Raw genomic sequence first — 17,065 nt, forward strand, 5'->3', positions numbered from 1 at the left:
CCCTTTTTTTTTTTTTTTTTTTTTTTTTTTTGTGTTCTGTTTCTCTTTGAGTTTCTTGATAGATTCGTGTAAGTGAGACAGCCTTTTTTTTCCAGTCGATGTAGTTCGCCTCCGAAATTTCTCGAGTTCCCGGGAACCATCTCCTTCCTTCCTGTAAGCCTCACAGCTCTCTCACTTGGACTGACCCAGGCATGTCTTATCCTCTTCCTTCACTTTCTCATTTATTCTCAAATTTACGATTTTATCAGAGGGTTTTAGTTTGGGGTTAGGATTCGTATTAGATTTTAGTTAAGGGTTTGGTAATTATGATTTGGCTGCTCTTCTACATTTGAGTGCACTTCCGTTTTATTATTATTTTTTAATTTTTAATTTTCATGTATGTTTATGAATTTTGGTTATGAATAGTCCAGGATTGTTTATTATCCAAGACATCGACAAATTTGTTGGTCATGTTAAAATTTATCTTCGGGGAGGTCTGTATCCAAGATCCTCTCAGACACAGTGTGGGCAGGTCGTATTGTTTTAAAAGGTTCCATAAGCTTGGGAAATTTCAAAGAAACAACAAAACTGCAGAAATTTCTTTAAGAGTTTTTGGCTTGGAAAAGAAAAAACTTAAGGGCCCGTTTGATAACTGTTTCGATTTTAGTTTCTAGTTTTCACTTTTGGGTTAGAAATGAAGGGAAATGCGAGGAACAAAGAAAAGATGAATAAGGAGATAGAGGGTTTAGGGTTTAGGGTAATAGGTAACGAATAGTGATAGCGTGATAGGTGAATATTATGCCACGATTGTGCAAATTTTTACGTGTTTCTACTGACATTACATAGGAACTTGCAACAATAATGAGTTGGATTTTTGGTGTGCCTGGGGACTAGGAAGGCAGCTTGGACACATCAAATTAATCGGATGAAGGTGGACTGTGTGTGTTCGTGCTTCTTCTGTATCTTTCAACCACCTAGTCTTCAAATATATAGAACAATAAGCAGGAAGCAAAAGTAAAAAAAAAAAAAAAAAAAAAAAAAGATATGTCGGAGACTCTCTGAACAAATATGATTCTTACAACGCAGAAGAGATGTACAATAGAATTATATGTCCCGTCTATAAACGTTTCATACACATTACACCACAGTGGTCCAAGTCCATACATACAAACTACAAAAACTCCCTTAATTTGGAAGGGGCATTGGCAAGCCACTTTGCTTCTATCTTGCAAGCTTGCAGTGATCAGTCTCTTATCCAACAAGGTAGACAAGTTCATGCACATGTTATTTGCAGCGGACTAGTCAAAAACAGCCTCGTCGGTACAAAGATCCTGGGTTTGTATTTTCTCTGTGGGAGCATTATGGACGCCAAGAACATGTTTTATCAGCTTGATTTGAAATATACTTTGCCTTGGAACTCGATGATTAGAGGGTTTACTATGATGGGTTACTTTGATTATGCCTTGCTGTTTTACTTTAAGATGCTGAGTTCTGGAGTTTCACCTGACAAGTACACTTTTCTGAGTGTAATTAAAGCTTGTGGTGGTGTGAATAATGTAAGATTGGGCAAAGCTGTCTATGATACTATCCAGTTTATGGGTTATGGAGTTGATATATTTTTGGGCAGCTCTTTGATTCGACTGTATGTGGACAATGGTTGTATTCAGGACGCGTGGAGCTTGTTTGTGAAAATGCCTGTCAAAGATTGTGTTTTATGGAATGTTATGCTTCATGGTTATGTTAAAAATGGAGAGTTAAATAATTCTGTTAGAATGTTCTTGGAAATGAGAAGTAGTGAAGTTAAGCCAAATGCAGTGACGTTCGCTTGCATTTTGTCTCTTTGTGCTTCAGAAGCTATGGTTGGTTTTGGTACTCAACTCCATGGGCTTGTTGTAGCATGTGGGTTGGAGTCGGATTCTCCAGTAGCTAATACATTGTTAGCAATGTATTCTAAATGCCAATGCTTCTCTGATGCCCGCAAGTTGTTTGATATGATGCCTCGCACTGATTTAGTGACATGGAATGGAATGATATCTGGTTATATACAAAGTGGGTTTATGCTTGAGGCTTCACGTTTGTTTCAGGACATGATATCTACAAGTGTCAAACCTGATTCAATCACATTTGCAAGTTTTTTACCTTCGGTTGCTGAACTAGGTAGCCTCAAGCTAGGTAAGGAAATTCACGGTTACATTGTAAGGTACTGCGTGCCTTTGGATGTGTTTTTGCAATGTGCACTTATTGATGTATACTTCAAGTGCAGGAATGTGGACATGGCACGTAAAATTTTCAGCAAAAGCACCAGAACGGATGTTGTCATCTGCACAGCTATGATTTCAGGGTTTGTTCTCAATGGGATGAATTGTGATGCATTGGAAATTTTTAGAAGGTTACTTAAAGAGAAAATGAGACCGAATTCTCTAACACTGGCAAGTGTTCTGCCAGCTTGTGCTGGTCTGGCTGCTCTGAAATTTGGAAAAGAATTGCATGGAAACATCCTTAAGCATGGGCTTGATGCAAGGTGTTATGTGGGTAGTGCCCTTACAGACATGTATGCAAAATCTGGAAGGCTCGATCTTGCTCATCGAGTTTTTCAAAGACTGTCTGAAAGGGATGCTGTTTGTTGGAACTCGATGATAACAAGCTATTCCCAGAATGGCAAACCGGAAGAGGCGATAGATCTATTTCGTCAAATGGGGACGGAAGGTGCCAAGTATGACTGTGTTAGCATTTCAGCTGCGCTTTCTGCTTGTGCAAACTTACCAGCACTTCATTATGGGAAAGAGATCCATAGTTTCATGATTAGAAGTGCATTTAGTTCCGATCTATTTGCTGAGAGTGCACTGATAGACATGTATGCCAAATGTGGAAACTTAGATCTTGCTTGCCGTGTGTTTGACATGATGGAAGAGAAGAACGAAGTTTCCTGGAACAGCATCATTTCTGCTTATGGGAATCATGGTCGCCTTAAGGAATCTCTTGTTCTGTTTCATGAAATGTTGAGTAAAGGGATCTTGCCTGATCATGTCACCTTTCTTGGTATATTATCTGCTTGTGGCCATGCAGGCGCAGTTGATGATGGAATTCTCTACTTCCGTTGTATGATTGAGGAATATAGGATCCCAGCTAGGTTGGAGCATTATGCTTGCATGGTAGATCTATTAGGGCGTGCTGGACATTTACGTGAAGCATTTGAAACAATAAAGAGCATGCCATTCTCCCCAGATTCGGGTGTCTGGGGAACAATGCTTGGAGCCTGTCGGCTCCATGGCAATGTTGAGCTTGCAGAAGAGGTATCAAGATATCTTTTTGAATTGGCACCGCAAAATTCTGGCTATTATATACTCCTCTCAAATATACTTGCTGATGCTGGAAAATGGGGGAGCGTGCTGAAGGTTCGAACGCTCATGAAAAACAGAGAAGTTCAAAAGGTTCCTGGTTACAGTTGGATTGAGGTAAACAACAACACTCATATGTTTGTTGCGGCAGATGGGAGTCACCCCCAGTCTGCTCAGATATATTCATTGCTCAACAGTCTTCTTTTAGAACTAAGAAAAGAGGGTTATAATCCTAGACCTTACCTTCCAACACATCCACAGACATTGGGGATTTAATCTATAGACGGAAAGAAAATAGAAGTTCACTACACTCATTCGGTAGTTGGATTGGTAACATTTAAACTTACCTCCCCAGAGGAGAAGGAAGGAAAAAGGGGTTCAACTCTCAAATTAGAAATCTGAAAAACTACCTAAGGGGTCCCCTCTTGATTGTGTTTCCGACTTTGAAGATAATTAAACCAATGTGGTTTTGGAACCTTTTGCCACTTATTTGGAGGGTATTTTCAGCTATGAAGGTATGAAGGTGGGTTTTCATCTGGACTGGTTTCCAATCCTAAGCATTTTTCTTATGTTGTGGTCAGTTTGCTCACATAACATATACCCATTTTTCTTCGTTGATACAAATGTTCCAGCTTGGCCAGATGTATTATGTTTGTTCCATCATACAAAGGTTGATAAACCAAAAAGACAACGGTGGAAATACTCCTTTGCATTTGGCAACAATGTACCATCTTTCAGAGGTTGGCATATAAGGACCAACATGAAGCTCTTAAACTGTAGGGTCATGACAGCTCTTGACGTTGCTGAAAGCAGTTTGGGAATTGTTGCATCACAGCAGGGGGTAAGTTTTTGTGCTATCTATTGTTATAAAATTACGGATGATTATGGCTATTACAATTTACAACCAAAGGAAGGATCAGAGTTCTGGTCCGTTGGGTTCCATTCTTTTTCAGTTACCTAACGAGGAAATCCGTAGGAACAGGGTAAATACGTTATTAGTGGTGGCCACACTAGTTGCCACGGTGACATTTGCAGCCGGTTTCACAATGCCAGGCGGTTACAGCAATTCGGTCCTCATGAGGGCGTCACAACCTTGTTGCAATCAGTCTCATGGGGTGTACACAGCTCTTCCATTACGGCACAGGGACTAACTCGGTCATTTTCGAAATGGGTTTGTTCAGTCCTAATAGTTGTTGCAGTACTGGGCAATGGTCATGCACTTGACCAAAGATTTGGAAGAGGTTCAAACTGCCTTATTTTCTGTCACATATTCAGTCTATCCAAAGCTTTAGTTAACCTTTTTTTTGGGATTGTTTCATTGGGGCCCGGCGGTCCTATGTTTGGCTGGTTTCTTATCTTTTTCCAATGTTATTTCGATTTCGTCATCAATGATCTCTTCATAATATCCAAGTGAGGAGTGAACTTGTTTAATAAACAGAAAAGGTCATAAAAATGGTTAAGTTAAGAAACACATGTCGAAAAAAATATCAAGGAGACATGAAAAAGACATATAGAACTCGTTTGGATGTGCTTTTAAAATGACTGAAAGAGCTTTTAGTGAAAATGTTTTTGAAACCAATTCTTAATAAAAATGCAACTAAATTCTGTAAAAAAATATTTTTTTCTGGAAGAAGCACCACTTCAAGTGCTTTTGAGGAGTGTAACTTGATTGGTGTTTAAACAGAAAAAGTCATTATAAAAAAATGATGCTGCCCAGGATCGAACTGGGGACCTTCAGTGTGTAAAACTGACGTGATAACCACTACACCACAGCACCTCTTGATGAAAGTTGCTAATATTATCTTAAATACATCATTAACTTAAAAGCAAAACCCACAAATTTCGTGGAAGCCCAGCGTGTATCCAACTGTAACACGGTAACACCCAATCCGTCCAACACGAAAGACAAAAAATCCGGAAACCTTAAAATCATCAAAACTGATAGAAACGAAGGTCGACGTCGAATTTCCGATCATCCTCCTTTTGGCGTAGCTTCCGATCTTCAATTTCGTTGGGTTCCCACCAAATTTTTGTAATTTTGGTGAATTGGGTTGTGGGTCAGCGGGCGGAGACAGACGGACAGGATGGGAGGGGTGGCGAGGAGCTGCGTCCAATCAATGCTCAAGTTGGTGAATTGTATGATTGGGATGGTAGGGCTGGCCATGATTATGTACTCGTTGTGGTTGATTAGCGCGTGGCAGAGGAACATGCCTCACTTCCCCCCACCACTCGACCACTCTCACCAACATCCTACACCTTGGTTTGTAAATCTATCTAATCTTGGTTTTTCTTTCCCTTCTCTGGATTTTCTCATTTAGGGACTGTTTGTTTCCTGAGAAAATGTGGGAAATGCAAGGGAATCCAGACTTTAAGCTTTCCATGCTGTTGAATTGTGTATTGATTTCCTTTTCTCATTTTCTTAGACTTGGTGTTTGTTTGAAAAGTTAATTGCTTGTTTAGGAGGTTGCCATCAATTGCTATGGTGGGTCATTTCCCCTTTTTGACTGAAACCTGCCTTATTGTTTCTTCTGTATAAAATTCTTATGAGCCTTTTTGACTGAAACCTGCCTTTTTGTTTCTTTTGTATAAAATTCTTATGAGCCTTTTTACTTTGCTTTTCGATTTATAGAGAGCAAAAAGGAGAGGGAAAAAAATGGAAAGATTAAAGGAAATCACTTTGTCTGTCAATTTTTCTCTGTCACGATTAGATATTGAAAATCTTTCTGATTTGGACGAATTTTTGTAAGGATGATATTTGAATGTAGATCTAGAAAATGAACGGTCATGGAAAAATGTTATGGAGAGGGCTCAAATAGTGCCATATTAAGTTACTTACTAGTTAGCGCTTGGGCAGTGGGAGGTTTATGCATTGAAGAGGACTAGGAGATAACTGACATTCAAATCTGAAGTATAACAAAGATGATCAGAATCCACACTAATCAGACTAAAAACAAACATTGTTCTGCAAAACTCCCTTCTGCTGAAAACTGTCATCGCACTCACCTCAAGTGAACTTGTCCCTTTTTGACACCCGAAAAACCTTAAACTTTGCTTCCTCACATTTGCTATGGACCAAGCCAACGTAAATTTTCTCTCCTCGACAATCTCTACTCCAACTCCAATGTATTTGGCCAATGAAGAAACAAATTGTCAATGTTTTCCACCTCTCCCTAGCATACTACAGGGCAATAGTAAGAAACGCTAGCTTTAGGTATTCTCCTTTGAACCATGACAAGTGTTTACCTCAGCATGAAGTGCTTTTTTAATAAATTTAGTTCTTCCTTAGTCATTTAATCATTTGTAGCAGTTGATTTTGGTGCGAATTGGGTTTTAAGTCTTGGTTTTTGACTTTTTGGATGAAGTAAATTTGGTCTTGTCCTCAGCATTGTTTATTTATTTTTAGGTAAATATACAATCTTTTTCTCAGTGCTGATTTAAAACGTCTTTTATGTTTTTTTTTTTGGCATGAATTGCAGGTTCATATACACTTTTCTTGGCATTGGGATCACTCTGCTTGTGATCACATGCTCAGGTCATATCGCCGCTGACACTGCAAATGGTTGTTGCCTTTATTTGGTATCCTTTTGTTTCATATATCTTTATTAGCTTTTCAATTATTTGGAGTCAATAACGTCACATTCCCCCACCAAATTGCCTTCTTCTTACTCAACCTTAAATTAAGCAACTCTAACAGCCCTTAAACAGCATAAGGGTCTGTTTCTGAGTGCTTCAACTGGAAGTGATTTTTCCACTCTGCGATTTTTCTGACAGCACCGTTGTTAGATATATATAGTTTTTGTAGTTTTTATTTTTCAAATTTTTTGTGCTTCTTGTAAATACACTTGGAAGTGCCTCAGGAAGCATCAACTAGGTGCTTCTAAGAAAGCACTACAATGGGCTAAAATGGGCTTATCTGACTCAAAAGAACACAATTTATAAGATCAAAGAATTTATTTCTCTTCATCCTTTTGCAGCTTGATACTTTTACGTTTTTGTTCTATGAATATAGTTGTGTATTTCTGTGTTTTCTTTCTCTGTCAAATTAACTTTTAATTATATTTATTAGGCTTGCAACAGGATCATTTCTTTCTTCCCTTACAATTTGTTCACGTCTCATTATAAATGTCATTATTAGATTCCTAATATTCTGTTAATGTGATCATGTGCTCTAAATGGGGAGGCTTATGTGCTGCATCGTTTTTTGACAAAACTTACATGCTTGATAATTCTTTTCAACCTACAATTTTGAACACCTGAAATATCTGCTACAGTTCTACTTCTATGAAGAGAGTTAGTAGGGTAAAATTAATCTACGTTAGATAAATATTGCTTTAAAGCTAGATAGATATAACTTTAATTTCAGAAGGCATATTTGTCCAGTAGTTTCATCGTAGTGGGTAGATTATATAGTAAGTGCTATTTATCATCATAGCATATGGACTTGTCTTTCTATGGAAGTTAATGGATTTTAAACTAGATTGTCAACTCCATATTTGCCATATCTTTTCAGATCATTTAGATTCGTTTTGTTTTAGATATTGATTATTCATAAAACATTTGTAGAAATGAGTACAGTTCAATGGGGCTTCACTGTTTTTTTTTTTTTTTTTTTTTTTTTTTTTTTTTAACTTCTGTTATCTTTAAATATATATGACAAAAATGTCTGTTTTTTACCTTAATTGCATACAGTACATGGTGTTTATATTCTTACTCTTCATGCTTGAAGCCGGAGTGACTGCTGACATATTTTTAAACCGTGACTGGGAAGAGGTATATATTGAGTACAGTGTAGTTATTTTTGGTTAATGGGTTAATGACTTACAGAGAAGCATATTAGCAATTTGGTTATAATGCTGATAGTTTTTTGACTTGTGGCCAGGACTTTCCAGATGATCCAACTGGGAGATTTGATCAATTCAAAGAATTTGTAAGGTCGAACTTTGATATCTGCAAATGGATTGGCTTGTCAATAGTTTGTGTACAGGTCTGTCTCTCTCACTCTCTCTCTGTCTTTGTGTACTGCATGTTTGTGCATGCTTTTTTGTAACTTTTTTTTAACATCTTGTGAGGAAATAAAAGTTAAATGTTCAATGAGTCTCACTTAATTTGTCTTACTAGAACTAGTAGAAGCTGCAGAATCAGGCGAGTGTTTTAAATATATTTCAGGGTAAATGACCCCAATTTCCCTGGAACTTCAACCCATGTCTCCAGTGGCAGAGAAAACATGGGCCCAGGGGGCACCACTCCTCACATTTTCTTTTTGGGGACTGTTGATATTAATCTAGTTAACTAGTTCCAAAATTGATTTTGAGTTGCAAGTGCCTCTATATTCTTCTTTGCTTTCTCACTCGCTCATGTCAAACTCCTGATTTTGTTGCATATATTTTGTTAATATGAATGACTATTAGATTATTAATACAACAAAGTAAAGAAGAATTTAGAGAAGAGTGATAAAATTAGGAATGTTGTAACAACTTGTGCACTGCTAAGGGCTATCTGGTTTGCAGATCACGGCCATTCCTAATCTTTTCTCTGTCCTCTTTCTGTTGAACGTTCGTTGCCTTACTTTGCAGGGGCTGTCTTTGTTATTGGCAATGATACTCAAAGCTCTTGGGCCACATCCGTATTATGATAGTGATGATGAGTATATTCCTGAGAGGGTTACACTCCTAAACAATGCTGTTCTTCCACCTCCTTATGTCGTTGGTGACCCTGTATATGGTTCCAAAAGTGATTCATGGAACATAAGGATCAATGACAAGGTAGGAATGTTAGATTTTTTGAATGGGCCATGTTATATATCTGCGGCATTATTTATTTACTTTTTTAAATCAAAGATCTATATTTCGTTTCTCATAATTTATAAAACTCTGTTATTACGTTTTCTTCTGTCTTGTTCTAATTCTTGTGCCATAATCTTTGTTACTTCTTTTCACTGGAGTATTTATAAAAAAGAAAAGGATCCTCTGTCTGATTCTTTCATGAGTCATTCAGATTCTGTAGGACAGCTGAGACAGATGGACGTGTATACATATGTATTAAAAATATTATATATTGAGAACCGTAATAGGATTTTTGCTGCTAAGTTGGGTTGTCGCCGCAATTGCATGAATTTTTGTTATTGATTCTTTCTGTTTTTTACCTTTCTAAATCAGACAAACAGGTAAATTGATTGCTCAGCTGGGCTTCTACTTGTGGATGGATGGTAGTGTGGAGACACAATAAGAGTGGAGGAACTGGATCGGAAAAATGAGTCATCTGATGTCGATTGACCAATTGAGCATTGAAGGTTTCATAAACTCGAGCAGATGAAGAGGGTGGAATTAGTCACGTACATACTTTAAACTCTCACTGTATACCTGAATGCTGAACCTCATGAAATTGACAGTTCATCGTTGCGTTTCTGTATAGATTGTTAAACGATGCATAATATATCGATTTATCTGGAATCTCCGTTCAATCATGTTGTTAACTTTTGCATGTTCCATGTGCAGACGTCCCCAATTTCAGGATTAGAAGTTGGTTCTTTTCAGTTTCTTACAGGAACATGGGGGGTTTTGGCAGTTGGATTTGCAACTTCCTATGCATGACTTCTCTGCTCGTTACTTAATTTATCAATTTGCATTGCTCTGTGGGAAGCATCATTATTAATATTATAGATGAATGGAAGACCTCTTAATTTTGTTTAATTTTAAGATAATCAAGATTATGAATGGTGTGGATATTAGATCTTGAGCAACTTGCTGAAACATTAGAGTGTAGTTTGTGTTCTTACATCATGATAGATTCAAATGTCGGCAACATATGCTCTCTAGAATTTAGAAGGCACAATTTATACGACTTTTTATACAACCTTCCATGATACCAAATTTTTTTTTGGGTAAATTGTCGTTTGACCTCCTCAATTATTACTCCAGTTGAAAATTGACCTTTTGTACTATTTTTTTTGGTAAATTAACCTCCTGAACTATTTGAAATAAGCCAATTAACCCCTTGTCATAAGATTCTGTCCGCTATTATGTCAAATTCAAGGGCAAGTTAGTATTTTGCTCAAAATTATTTGATCTGACTGGGTTGAATAATTGTGTCATGTATGTTAAGATTCCGTCCAATTAAACTTTTAACATGACCCATAAACTGCGTCATGTATGTTAAAATTTGTAGTAGTGTACGTATTCGATCTGACTGGGTTGAATAATTGTGTTCATAATTTATTTGCTCAAAAGTATAATTCCAACATTCTTCCTGTTTTGATCCATGATCCATCCACTGAAAACACGTAATTTTCAACTTCCTCATCATACCATGCATGTTACCCTCCTAATGTACCCAGTGACTGGGTTGAATAATTGTTGCTGTTGAAATCTTTCTGTTTGCTTTTATAAAAAGGCATGTGCCGACAACTGATGAACTAAGTAATTCAACTTCACTTAAACCCTAGCTAGCACAAGATGGAAATTCTTGGGTGATAGATATGGCTGCACACTCTGTAAATGTGCGCGCTCAAAGTACAGCCTTATCTAAGACTCTCCATTCAAGGAACCCATACAACACTTAAAAACACCTATAACTTAAAGCCACAAACCAAAACACGCAAAAAAGGGTAGGCATAATATGAGGAAAACAATTGCAATGAGTTTATAGTTCTGTTGGTTATAATTTACTTAAACGTGTATTTGAGGTTCAGTATGTTCGACTTCTTTTTTTAGGGGTTTGTATATCAGTTCATTAATAATATTCACTCCCGTATATGAGATTGCTCGTATCAAAGGAGGGAGGGGATATTTTTTCATTCAAGAAAGCATGATTCAGCTTCTGTTTCAAAGGAGATCCCCATGTTCTTGAATATAATAAGTACGTAGCTTGGTTCTTCATTGTCACATAGATGAGCATTAATTAAGATAAAAATTGAGACAGTTTTTTTGTGGTATTTGCTGAATGGATTCGCAAAGTATCTTCTTCTACAGTTGCGCTACTTTAACTACCGGAAATTCATACTTTATTAGCATAATCAAAACACAATCTTATATATAATCAGTTCTAATTGAGCTTTATCTAGGAAATGCATCGTGCTTGCTTTATTGAGTAATATATTTCTTTTAAGAGCACTAGCTAACTCTTCATTTGTTCGATGCATTGTACTTATGCTTTATATCTTATTAGAAATGTGATTCTGTAATGGAGTTAGTCTTAATTAACTACTCGGCTAGCGACGTTTAATTAACTAAAGAATGTTATCTACTGGGTCGGGGCATTACCCCACACATACTTTAATGTTATTTTATGATGCTTGATAACATGACTTTTGAAGAAGCACAAGGAAAGGGCTTCGAATTGTTACCTCAAGGTTTAAGCTAGCTTCATATTAAAGGAATTCGCACACGGTCATTGGCAGTATGATGATCCTCGCGACGCACGCACAGTAGGCCAGTGAAAGAACTTAGCCCATGTGAAAGATGATATGCAGTCATTGGCAGTATGATGATCCTCGTGACGCACGCACAGTAGGATTCTTATTTGATTCTTTCTGTTCATGCATGTGCATGTAGGGTCCTGAATATTTATTTTTACAGCTTAGCCCATCTATGATTATTGGAGGCCATTTACCTGACAATTTCTTATACGATTCGTTAACAAGATATTAAAATTATTCAAAAATAACAAATTTCAGATCAACACGATACTAATTGGGTCATTATCAGATCAACCAATAAGAACACATTATTAACGGGTTTATTATTGTAGGCAGTTGGCTTCAGTTTACACCATATGGTTATAATCTAGCTACGTACGTATTGTTTGAACTTTGATGAAAGAAAACAAATATCACGATCTCAATGCTTTCAACATAAATCCAGAGCATAGATATGTTGGTTAATATTATAGCTATTTTGAAAGAGTTTGTAGTTTAGTTGATTAAGAGCATTTTTATATGAATGTTAGATCGAGTCTAAATTCTCTCTCCCCTGGTTCATTGTAAGTTACCATCCAATTTGGAATCAGCACAAAATTCCATTCTTAATTCTAGCTAATTTACTACATGGCCGGAGTCCTTCACATATTTTGGAAAGGCTTATGGACGAATTAAGAGATTGATTTAAACAAGTGATTTTCCTTCTACTTTGGCCGCTAAGCAGCAGTTTTCTTTGTTTTCAAGGTCCTTTTTCTTGGATCAATAAATATATATCGCTAAGTACCAACCAAGTGCAACCTTAGAAAATACACATGCAAACAAAAACCGGATAATTATATATCCATGAATATCTAATTCCACTTCAACCACTAGCTTATCTCCACTTGTTAGGATTGATAAACTACAAATTTAGTTGGTGCACTAAAGAAAATTTTGCCTCTTGGGCCACACAAATTATAACCAATATTAAATCGTGACTTTAGGTCATGATTTCTCAAGTACGTAAGTTTTAAGATAACTAATAATATGGAAACTCTTTCAAAATAATAATAATAATAATAATAATAATAATATTATGGAAACCCTAAAGAGGACTCATTGGTAAAAGGGGTGTTATTCTTTCTACACTAGGAACTTTGACTAAAACCATATAAACTGTCAATTTGAATGGAAGTTCTCAAACACAGAGGGCTAGCTGTAACATGTTTCCATAAGAAGAAAGGATCAGGTAAAGGACTAGTAATAGCCAAAGTAATATAATACGTTTAATTGATAAGAACAAGGGGAAAGCTTCATTTGAGTTCAATTTTGTTTGTTTAGATTGGTTGTTGCTTGTTAACCAACTAACTTTTGGTGCAAGTACTTCATTAGCTTGATGTAAATATTGTTGGTTTCGTTTCATGGCAGCTTAAGTTTTAGAGGCTAGTGTTTGTCTAACATGCTTTTAAAGCTCTAGTTCTAAGAGTTTATGGTCAGTTAGAAACCTATAGGCCGCCTTGTTTGTGTTTCTTTCCACGTTTAAGAAGATCATGTACGTGACATAGGGTGTTAGCGTGCATTGTAGGACACTTAAGTTTTTTGGGGCATAGTTTTGTCTAACATTTTCCTTCTCACAATTGAAAGACATTTCAAGTTTGAATCTTCGTTCAGAGTCTTCTTCCCCTACGATCCCTTGGAGGGAGCAAATCAAAGTAGATGCTAGGTCAAGATGTTTCACAAAACGGCTCCCTATTGGCTATTAATAATGAACTTTAATCGCTTTAGCTAACTTTTAAACAGACGCTTAATCAGTGCAGTTACTCGTAAGTTCTTTTCCTACTTGTTGTTTCTCTCTGCTTAGTTTCAATCTATTTCCCCCTCTTTCATGGCAAGGTGGGCAGCTGCCTACAAATATCGTAAAATTTTCTCAATCAGATGAGATTTTACCCATCTAAAAATTGAGCAGTTGAGTAATAGCTTGATTGTTACATACATTTGGAAAAGATACTTTTGTTTGTACGGGTAAAGCAACCATCATGCGACATTTTTATAATATTAAAACTCATCATTAACAATTTTTTCAGTTGTAATTTTGTTTTTTATGATCATTACTAGTGCCGGTTAATTTTAAAGAGTCTTCCTTGTTTATCATAACTCATAAGCTTTTGTACGTCGTTTCACTCAATTAATATATGTTAAGGAAATTTTTTTAAAATGGAGAATTTCTATAAATTTTTTATCATCTATTATTTTAGCACAATCTTGTGATAACATTATAAAACATTATGTAAAAAACATGATACATCAGGAGAAACTCTAACAAGTGAAACATTACTCTTCTAGATAAAATCAGTTAAAGAAGTCAACAAAACCTGCCAATATCCCGGAAAATGTGTCAGCCAATTGTTCACACTGCGTTTTTCTGTAACGGCGTCCTCCGTGGCCACACTTGCCCTTCCGGTATTTGTTGCACAACTGCGCCTCACGTCCTCATCTTTAACGGTCCAATTTCCTCCGAAACGACAAAAACACCCCTCCCTCCCTCCGTGACTCCGTCCCCAATGCACAACTGAACAAAGAAACGACGTAGGGTACAGCCAGGCGGAATTAACGCCTCAACCGTCGGTAGGGCCCACGTTTCAGTGGCTTTTATCGTAATACAATGACAGGACATGGGGCGGATGGTCATAGTAAAATTATTGAAGCTCTTCCTGTTGCAGCTTTGCAGCATGTGCTATGCATCCTATATATAGTTGTATACGATACAGAACGGAACCTATCCAGAGCATAAAAAAAGCCTCCAATTCACTACACAATTGTCGGCAGAGCTTTGTGCTCACTGTTTAGCCAAACCAGCGCTCAGAACTTTCTCCGCCTTCGCCGCCACTCAACACCCACTTAATTAAGCAGCAACCTACCTCACAATGCAGCTCCTCCACCGCGGCTTCGGCCTTGTGTTGGTGCTGAATTCGTTGCTTCTGCTTGTGTCTTGTCAAGTTCAGCAACCCCGGGTAAGCACCCGCTGGCTCCCAGCCATCGCCACCTGGTACGGCAACCCCGAAGGCGACGGCAGTGACGGTAAGACCCTACCCTCAAATACAATTCAATTTGGTTTTAGCTTACAATGCCGCATGTTTAGACAGTCAAAAGTATCATTTGTACGTACAGTCTCAACAGATTTTGTACATCTCAGTTGTATTATACTTGTGTCAATTTAAATTTAGTCAAGTTCACTAGATCAATGTGCTCCACTGCACCAAAGTTTGAATTTTCTTTTCCGTTAATATAGATAAATTTAGAGTATTAATGTGAAATTCTTGATATATATTTCTTCTGTTGAGATGGTACAAATTATTTTAATTGGTAGTGAATTAATTATGTTGGCATGTGCGTAATTTTGGTAGGCGGAGCGTGTGGGTACGGGTCAATGGTGGACGTGAAGCCGTTCAGGGCAAGGGTTGGTGCGGTGAACCCGGTTCTGTTCAAGAGCGGCGAGGGGTGCGGCGCGTGTTACAAAATCAAGTGTCTAGATGAGAGCATCTGCTCGAGACGACCCGTCACGATAATCGTGACAGACGAGTGTCCGGGCTGCTCCAAGGGGCCGGCCCAGTTCGACCTCAGCGGCGCAGCCTTTGGGCGCATGGCTGTCGCCGGCGAAGGTGGTTTTCTCAGAAACCGAGGCGTACTCTCCGTCCTTTACCGACGGTAACGTTCGCATAAGTCATGTTTAGCTTGTTTGCTTTAACGGTCCTCGTTCGCATATGTCAAATTAATTATTTTACCTACAGGACACCATGTAAGTATCCTGGGAAGCAGATATCCTTCCATGTAAATGAAGGTTCAACAAATTATTGGCTATCACTGCTAGTAGAGTTTGAGGATGGAGATGGCGACGTCGGATCAATGCATATAAGACCGGCACGTTGTCCTTCTCTTTTTTATACATTGCTGCATGCCTCTTGCAACTTTACTTTACTTTTACATTTACTTTTGCTATTAAGAAAACAAAAATGTTACTTCGTACTATATATTTGTATAATATCTCTAATAGAGATAAGATTCACATATGTTGGTGGGTCTTATCTCCATTAGAGAGATAATACAAATTATAGTATAAATATATAGTAAGTGTAACATTACTTGAAAGAAAAAGCATGCCAAATCAACGAAAGTAAAGATACTTTTTCCTTGAAATATAACGAAGTATTTACTCGTACAATTCCACGTTTTCAAATAAAAAGCAGTGTAAACGTGTCCAAACGGGCTTACAAAACCTTCAAAGAAAAATATACTTGTATAGTGAATATTTTAGTCATAAGAAGCAAGACTTACATGTTACGAGCATACTGTTACATTAACAATGTACTCGTGATATGTAATTGAGTAGTTTGAGTTGTTATCTTCCAACGAACTACACAATTCCTATCGCGGACCTCAATCCGAAACAATTTTGCAAAGCCATACTTTAGCGTTAATTAAGTGATTAAATAATTTAAAGTTCACAAATTTTTTATTTATATTTTTGTGTTGGTTGGATGGTGCAGGCAAGTTCAAGTGAGTGGATCGAGATGAGTCATGTATGGGGAGCTAATTGGTGCATAAATGGGGGTCCTCTAAAAGGACCATTCTCAGTGAAGATTACAACTCTCTCGACAGCAAAAACTCTCTCAGCCAGAGACGTCATTCCCGGTAATTGGTCTCCAAAAGCCACTTACACTTCTCGCCTCAATTTCCACCTCTAGCTTGGCTTATATTTGACAAACAGGTCATGATATATAGAATATAAGCACTTTTTTGACTAAGCATTTTCTCGGCCCAAAAAAGGGCTTGTCCGGTTGTCCCCATGAGACAAAAGTAGCCGTTGTCGGGTTGGTGTTTTTTGTTTTTAAAGAAAAGTAGCCGTTGATTTGCACTAATTAAGTATAATGGCATCCAATGCTCTTTTCTTTTTTCTTTTTTTTCTTCCTTCTGAGATATTGTTTTTCCTACTTTCCTGCTGTTCCAACCCGTTTTGTTTGTAGACGTGCACTGAGATATGTTGCCAGCCCTCTCCAAAAGGAGAGAGAGCGTGTGTTCTTGCTTTGTTAATGCTATATGTAAGTTTGTGGACCCAATGGTGTTTTAATGAATTTGGACCCCTTGATTGCACTTTAATGTCGCGTACAATTGGAGATCTCTGAGCATACAAGAACTCATGTTGGAGAGAAAAACTTAACTATATCTCTTATATGCTTTTATCTCTTTCGCCACATAATTAAATATATAACGAGTAAGATAAACAGAAAGATACATAGCAATGTATAGATAAACTATTGTCCTTGTGTACAGGGTGATGTAAACACTTTAAAAAAGAAGT

At 37.4% G+C, this 17,065-nt stretch overlaps 2 protein-coding genes, 1 non-coding gene and 1 pseudogene across 6 annotated transcripts; 3 read left to right on the top strand and 1 right to left on the bottom strand.

Moving 5' to 3' along the window:
• The first annotated feature begins 33 nt into the window (after positions 1 to 33).
• On the top strand, positions 34 to 4,706 carry LOC137708495 (pentatricopeptide repeat-containing protein At4g21300 pseudogene; annotated as a pseudogene). 2 transcript variants are annotated; one of them, XR_015958706.1, is made up of 3 exons: positions 34 to 189; positions 826 to 4,558; positions 4,610 to 4,706. The product of XR_015958706.1 is annotated as a pentatricopeptide repeat-containing protein At4g21300 pseudogene, transcript variant X2 (transcript). The 2 variants fall into 2 exon arrangements; XR_015958705.1 differs by having other exon boundaries at positions 826 to 4,706.
• A 315-nt stretch (positions 4,707 to 5,021) lies between these two features.
• Positions 5,022 to 5,094, bottom strand: TRNAV-UAC (transfer RNA valine (anticodon UAC)). The gene has a single exon. It is a non-coding gene; the product is annotated as a tRNA-Val (tRNA).
• Positions 5,095 to 5,163: 69 nt separating this feature from the next.
• On the top strand, positions 5,164 to 10,030 carry LOC137708074 (tetraspanin-19). 2 transcript variants are annotated; one of them, XR_011064756.2, is made up of 7 exons: positions 5,179 to 5,577; positions 6,794 to 6,893; positions 8,007 to 8,087; positions 8,197 to 8,301; positions 8,891 to 9,079; positions 9,473 to 9,648; positions 9,812 to 10,030. XR_011064756.2 is itself a non-coding variant. In XM_068447059.2 (6 exons), exons 1-6 carry the CDS (start codon positions 5,402 to 5,404, stop codon positions 9,482 to 9,484), a joined length of 663 nt encoding a protein of 220 aa, XP_068303160.2. In that variant the 5' UTR covers positions 5,164 to 5,401; the 3' UTR covers positions 9,485 to 9,777. The 2 variants fall into 2 exon arrangements, 1 of the variants encoding a protein (XP_068303160.2); XM_068447059.2 differs by lacking the exon at positions 9,812 to 10,030 and having other exon boundaries at positions 5,164 to 5,577; positions 9,473 to 9,777.
• A 4,445-nt stretch (positions 10,031 to 14,475) lies between these two features.
• LOC137709429 (expansin-B3) lies at positions 14,476 to 16,857 on the top strand. The gene is made up of 4 exons (XM_068448518.2): positions 14,476 to 14,787; positions 15,114 to 15,414; positions 15,498 to 15,627; positions 16,254 to 16,857. Exons 1-4 carry the CDS (start codon positions 14,634 to 14,636, stop codon positions 16,449 to 16,451), a joined length of 783 nt encoding a protein of 260 aa, XP_068304619.2. The 5' UTR covers positions 14,476 to 14,633; the 3' UTR covers positions 16,452 to 16,857.
• Positions 16,858 to 17,065: the final 208 nt, after the last annotated feature.

The sequence above is a fragment of the Pyrus communis genome, chromosome 17, assembly GCF_041283825.1.
Source record: "Pyrus communis isolate YQ-2024b chromosome 17, ASM4128382v1, whole genome shotgun sequence".
Lineage (NCBI taxonomy): Eukaryota > Viridiplantae > Streptophyta > Magnoliopsida > Rosales > Rosaceae > Pyrus > Pyrus communis.

What these genes read in the sequence shown, in the direction of transcription:
- LOC137708074 (XM_068447059.2), top strand. Translation starts at nt 5,402, where the DNA reads ATGGGAGGGGTGGCGAGGAGCTGCGTCCAATCAATGCTCAAGTTGGTG. An exon ending in ATGGTTGTTGCCTTTATTTG is followed by an intron (nt 6,894 to 8,006) that starts GTATCCTTTTGT and finishes AATTGCATACAG; the next exon opens with TACATGGTGTTTATATTCTT. An exon ending in TGTCAATAGTTTGTGTACAG is followed by an intron (nt 8,302 to 8,890) that starts GTCTGTCTCTCT and finishes CTTACTTTGCAG; the next exon opens with GGGCTGTCTTTGTTATTGGC.
- LOC137709429 (XM_068448518.2), top strand. Translation starts at nt 14,634, where the DNA reads ATGCAGCTCCTCCACCGCGGCTTCGGCCTTGTGTTGGTGCTGAATTCG. An exon ending in CGAAGGCGACGGCAGTGACG is followed by an intron (nt 14,788 to 15,113) that starts GTAAGACCCTAC and finishes TAATTTTGGTAG; the next exon opens with GCGGAGCGTGTGGGTACGGG. An exon ending in CTCTCCGTCCTTTACCGACG is followed by an intron (nt 15,415 to 15,497) that starts GTAACGTTCGCA and finishes TTTTACCTACAG; the next exon opens with GACACCATGTAAGTATCCTG.